The following is a 6,419-nucleotide window of genomic DNA, read 5'->3' as shown; positions in this document are numbered from 1 at the left end:
CGTCAACATATCTCTCTCATTTATCAATTCAATAGGTCACAAAAACAGTTTCATCTTTAACCAACAGCCGATGTAACAGCTAGAAGATCTAATTCATTTTCAAATCTTTCCTCTTTGTTCCCTCGTCTGTGTTTCCCTGTCTCCCCCTGCAGCAAAGCCCCACAGAAATATGACACTTTACCCACAATCCCCCTGTTGTAGTTTTAGTACCCACCGTGTTGTAGTTTAGTACCGGAACCCAACGTCTCCTAATCTCGTGCCATAAACTCCAACTCCCACGTTTTGTAGTGTAGTGTCGTAAAATCAAGCGCATGCGCAAATCCATTTAACGATACAATTGCCAAACAATAGAACGCTAGCATTCCACTACAACCTCACTATTTTATACCTTATAATCAAACAATTACACATAACAGAGCTCACATTTGCGTAGAACTCTGAATTCCACACACACAAACAACTTTAAGAGGCTTATCCCATCGCAATGAGACCTCTAAGGACACCCGTTAGCATGTAGCACGCAACACAATTAGCATTTAGCCTTAGCATTTAGCATTAGCCGCTATGTACAATGTGGCATGAACCACACTCCAGCATTTAGCATTAACATTAGCCTTAGCCTTTAGCTAACTGTGGCCTACCACACGCAACAAGCATCCTGCGCTGCCCTTTCTTTTTGACTTATTTTCCTAACTGTTTGTGCTAACGTGGGTTTTAATGACCATCTACTGAGAAATTCCACCCAATCGGACACCCCGTCGGATGAAAGTCAAGCAATAATCACAATCAGATAAATTCCATCAACCCGAGTTTTTCTTTAAAAACACACCGACTTGCACATTCTAACGCGCAACCGGATTTGCGGCCCATTCTAAATGGCCCCCCTGGGGTCTTTACGCGGTACAGCGCTCTAATGTATACGCATATCTGCCTTAATTGTACATCTGCCAATATCTGCCTTAATTCCTACCGTTTTGTGCTCTAAAATTCCAATTATCTACCGTTTACCAATGCAACCACATTTTAGAATAATTATTACAGACTCCTAGTCGACCACAATAGCACCACAGCCCAATCCCAAGTAATTTTAACGGTGCATACTATCCAATTCCCCCCAATGAGCCATCGAAATAACTAATGCCCAAATTGTGTGAGAAATCTCACCTTTAAAGCCGGCTTGAGCAGTAGTCAACTCGCGACTCAGGAAGGGAACCAAGAACGATGCAATCAATATCTCAGCGGTGCCTCCATTGTATCGTGTCCCGTCGGCTGTTGGTGGCTATTGCTGTCAAACAAAGAGTCTGCTTAGGCTGCACCTTGATTAGAAGCTTTTATTAATATCACAAGTTTACAGCATAAGTTACAGACCCGCGGTGTCTGGAGAAACAGCGTCCCAAACATAATCTGTCTGTTTCTGCCCCCTCTTTGACTAGCCCATACTTATAAACAAAGCAGAATATGGGTGGCTCCCTCTTTCGTCCAATCACCTATCCCCCCTGGGGCGTCACCCTACAACTGCTACATTTAAACTAAGATAAACATATTTTCTTTGTCCCTCTAGACTAGTCATAATCTTCATACACGACAATGGTTGGATCAGAATCACCATCATAATCATTGGCCTGTACAGAGAATTAAGTCAAACCCGTAAGTCCAAATCCACATCTCAATCCATGGTTTAGGAAAGGGCCAATTTAGCAAGCTAGCTACTGCAGGACCACAGCTCAAGCTGACCAGAAACAGACACTTTTTTCAGAAAATTAGGTTTTGCTTAGGAAGTGATTTGATTGGTCTGATGCCAAATCCAAACTCTCTTGGGTGGCGTTTTGCTGCACCAGGACAACCCACAGTTGAGCTCAGCTCAATGCAGATTGGCTAATTATTATTTATTTTTTATCAAGGGAGGCCAAATTCTTGCTGGCGTCAATCAGTCAAATGCTACGGAGGCAACATGTTATACTCTTTTGGCCCAGACAGCATCAGATACATGGGCTACGCACACTGAGACAGAGGGGAGCTGTTGCCCTCGCTCTGATGATTTCTCCGGTGAGATTCAGCCACTTACGAATTGACTGAAAACTTTTTGGGGACGTTGTGTCATGGTCCCATGAAGGTTTTTGTCACGTGATGGTCCCAGGTGTCCCAAACCATTATAAATTAAGTCATTAAATGGTATGGGGTTTTTAAAGTAAGTGGTACGCTGTTCAGCTAAAATAGTGTAAAAATCTGTAATCAATGACAATATGATTACATTTGACATGATCATTACTGCCTTTACAGTATGACCCCACCTGGGATTTGAACTCACAACCTCTTAGATTTGGGGTATGCTGATCTTTCTGCTACTCACAAAGTCTGTAGGATTTCTTAAGTCCCCTACACATTCAATACCTATAATGCATCTCTGCATTTAGCAAAAGAGTTCCATCTGCACTGCTATTTTAGTAATGAGTTAATCTAAAATCTGACTATTCTCTCATTGATTTCATTTACTTATTACAGAAATTTGAGTTTGGGTTTTCAGTATAGTGTCTAATGTTGGTGAGGCATATTATTCTGTTTTAATGTTACTCCTGAATCACTACGCTAAATATAATCGTTTTTCTTCAGTGTATTTTTAACAGAGCTGAGATCTACTTTGAAGTCAAAAGTGTAGGAACAGGCCTACAGCTGAAATCAGTCATTGAAACAGACATGGTGGTGTAGCAAGAATCAGAATGCCATGAACCAAGAGGTTGCAAATTCTAATCCCAGGTGAATACATGTTAAATAATAATTACTGTATGAATACACAATGTAATCATGTATGTCAAAGTGTGTCCAATATTTAAGTTGAAAACACTGTATGTTAAAAGCAATGTTTGTGTGTGTGGGTATTGCTAAAAGGCAAAGCTGTGACTGGATCAGTGGTTCACCAATCAGGGCCTTGATAGGCTTGGCAACAGTAACAAGGGGTGATGTGTAATGAAACTAGGGTGCATGTGCCCTAGGTAGAACAATTTTTTTGTACTACCCATGTGCCCTGGGTAGAACTCTTTGGAACCATCAGGCGATGTCACCGGGATAAACCGGGAACTAGACAAAAACCTCCAGGGGACCATGACACAACGTCCCATAAACGTCCTAAAAATGTCCTCGGGGAAATCCCCGGGACCAAACGGGAACTGGGCAAAACCTCCAGGGGACCATGAGACTATTTGGTGAGGTCCAAAGGGACATCCTAAGGGCTTATTATTGTTGGCAGGGGATGACTTTAGTAGATGCAGCAATACTGACCTCCAGCGTGTTGGGATAAAGGTGTGCCTAAATCATATTGACATTCAGGGCGCATCTCACGTCTCTGAAATATGCTTGTGTTCGCAAATGTACTTTTCTCCCAAATTTTATAATTACATAATGTTTTGTTATCCAGTGTATCGGCATGATACACATGCATAATTTGTATTCAATACATCATATGATCATAGACTAATGACAGACAACGTATTTCACTATAGTCGTCTTTCACAAAATAGCCTATTGAACTGATATAACAAATAAAAAAATACAAGCATTGCATACTGTAATTCAATGAGGTGACAGTTAACACCACAATGATTCCAGAAAAGAATGCACTCTGTCGCAGGCGGGGCAGAAATCAGTTAGTTGTATATGAGCAACACATGAGCACTGACTGAGAAAGCTTTCTGATGTAGAGCGCAGCGCGAGCGCTGAGAGAGAGCTAGCAGCAGCGGATAGAGAAGGGTTGCCTGTCATGCTATAACAGTATGCACGTACAAGGCAAGGTGGCATGATCGTTTAGTCAATTAACCAGATATATATTTGTTTATTTTCTATTTGAAAAAGGCTTATTTGGCGTCTAATCCACGAGACATGCATTCCGTCACCATTGTGCGCATTTTCATTTTGGCAATGAAAATACCGACAATTTATCATGGACTCTACATGCATAAAGTGAATGTCTTTTCCTGAATCGACAATTCTGGAATAAAAAGAAATGGACGGGATGGATTCGTTTAATTCAAGCGGAGTTGACACGTTCCCTGTTGTCAACTTAAATTCCTCATCAGAAAGTCCATATTCTTCGGCTACAATAGCGAGTCTTGCAGCACTTGTAAGTTTTCTTATTTTGTTTACAGTGGTCGGGAACGTTCTGGTTGTAATTGCGGTGTTAACAAGCAGGGCAATGAAAGCTCCCCAGAACCTGTTTTTGGTTTCGTTAGCCACCGCAGACATTCTGGTCGCCACTTTGGTGATGCCCTTTTCTCTAGCAAACGAACTTATGGGCTACTGGTATTTCGGGAGAGTTTGGTGTGGAATTTACCTCGCTTTAGATGTCTTATTTTGCACTTCGTCCATCGTCCATCTGTGCGCAATCAGTTTGGACCGCTACTGGTCCGTTACGCAAGCTGTTGAATATAATCTCAAACGGACTCCTAAACGAGTGAAGTGTATTATCGTCATTGTATGGCTTATATCTGCCATGATATCCTCTCCTCCGTTATTATCAATAGACAAGAACAATGATAACTCTCAGTACCCAGGGTGTGAGCTGAACAATGACACTTGGTACATCCTCTCCTCTAGCATTGCATCATTCTTTGCTCCTTGCCTAATCATGATATTAGTGTATATTAGAATATACCAAGTGGCCAAGACCAGGACCAGGGGCATGTCGGAGAAAAAACATGGTCCTGGTGAACCTACAATGACTGAGAATGGGCTAAGCAAAGCCACCTTGTGCAAAATCAACGGGGACAGAGAGACCGGGCACTGCCAGTGCCCACTCACGCCCAGCATGATGACCACAGGGGTTCATGATGAGGGGGACCTGGAGGAGAGCTCCTCCTCAGAGGGCAAAGGTCACACCAAACCTCAGGACCTGAACCATAAGAGGATCAAGAGGGCCAGCCGGAAGAACAGCGCCATCTCCAAACACTCCAGCCGGATCTCCAGAGCCAGCAACAAATCCATGGACCTGTTCGCCTCCAGGAGGAAGAGGAGGAGGAGCTCTGTGTCCATGAAAAAGGTTTCCCAGGCCAGGGAGAAGAGGTTCACCTTTGTGCTGGCGGTGGTCATGGGGGTATTTGTGGTGTGCTGGTTCCCATTCTTCTTCAGCTACTGCCTGCACGGAGTGTGCGGGGACCCCTGTAAGATCCCCGAACCCCTCTTTAAATTCTTCTTCTGGATTGGCTACTGCAACAGCTCCCTCAACCCCGCCATCTACACCATCTTCAACCAGGATTTCCGGCGCGCCTTTCAGAAAATCCTTTGCAAGTCATGGAAAAAATCCTTCTAGATAAATGTAATACTGGGAGGGACAAGCCAAGACTAAATATGCCCTGAGATGACCTTGACAATCTCAATATGGACGTATGAAATCTACCATGGAATATTGATATGAACGAAGCCTTTTTTGTATTCGACCATATGAACAATGCAACGTGCATACTGTACTTACAGTGGGCAGACACATTGTCATGCTGTAACTCAATTGAGAGAGCATCATTCTGAATTACGCCTTCATATCCCCTCACAGGCAACTCTAGTGCTCGTATTACCCTAAATATTTCTGTTACTGGCCTGCATATTTGCCATCCACGTTTAGTGTGTGCATATTGGTTCCCAGAACAAGATGTTCTGAAGTGTATCGCAAGGCTTTAACTCAATGTTATATTAGATATCTGGTACTCCTGAGTCCTCTACAACGAAAGTAACACCATTTCCAGGCTAATCATGTTAATGCGAAAGCACAGGGAACTAGCCAGGTGCATCAGCAGTCTAATCCACTATGTTGACTTGTCATGGGTAATGATTTCCAAGTGGACCCTAGGGATTACAGACAAATGGTTGAGGTGTTGAGGGCTGAGTATACTTTTTTAAAATGTGGGCTACAGTTGTTCCTTTTATTTACAATAGTAAGAAAGCTCCTTATTTTTCACTTTGGATGCTGATGAATAAATATTTAAGAATAAAACATCAAGTATTTATTTTAAGTACCTCTCTTGCGGACTGTGTCTGTAAAATTATTTTACATATTTAGCATTTTGTTTTGCAAGTGGTGCTTTTTCTTATGCTTACAGTAGTGGGCTATCATGAAAAATAAACGCTGAAGAAATCTTATCTAAGCTCTATTGTGATGTTGGACTTATGGCATATATATATATATATATATATATATATATATATATATATATATATATATACACAGTGGAGCACTCTGACAATGATGCACAAGTGTTTTGACATGCTTGAGTGATTGAGAGATACTGGGGTTGCCAAGTGCTGTCTTCTGCAAGGGATTCTGAGATAACGTGCCCTGCCAGCATCAATCACTGTCTAAAGTGCACTCTGTAAGATGTCTGGCAACCCATTTGTCCCTCAGATGGTATACAAACAAGCTTTTTATGTTTTGACTC

The 6,419-nt window shown here is 42.2% G+C and overlaps 1 protein-coding gene across 1 annotated transcript; it reads left to right on the top strand.

Annotated features, from left to right (window-relative positions):
- Positions 1-3,703: 3,703 nt before the first annotated feature.
- LOC121572703 (alpha-2 adrenergic receptor-like) lies at positions 3,704-6,123 on the top strand. The gene has a single exon (XM_041884724.1). The coding sequence runs from the start codon at positions 3,998-4,000 to the stop codon at positions 5,297-5,299; it is 1,302 nt and encodes a 433-aa protein (XP_041740658.1). The 5' UTR covers positions 3,704-3,997; the 3' UTR covers positions 5,300-6,123.
- The last annotated feature ends 296 nt before the right edge of the window (positions 6,124-6,419 follow it).

The sequence above is a fragment of the Coregonus clupeaformis genome, chromosome 8, assembly GCF_020615455.1.
Source record: "Coregonus clupeaformis isolate EN_2021a chromosome 8, ASM2061545v1, whole genome shotgun sequence".
Taxonomy (NCBI): domain Eukaryota; kingdom Metazoa; phylum Chordata; class Actinopteri; order Salmoniformes; family Salmonidae; genus Coregonus; species Coregonus clupeaformis.
The sequence above is the reverse complement of the archived record's forward strand: the minus strand, read 5'-3'. Positions and strand labels throughout refer to the sequence as shown.

What these genes read in the sequence shown, in the direction of transcription:
- LOC121572703 (XM_041884724.1), top strand. Translation starts at nt 3,998, where the DNA reads ATGGACGGGATGGATTCGTTTAATTCAAGCGGAGTTGACACGTTCCCT.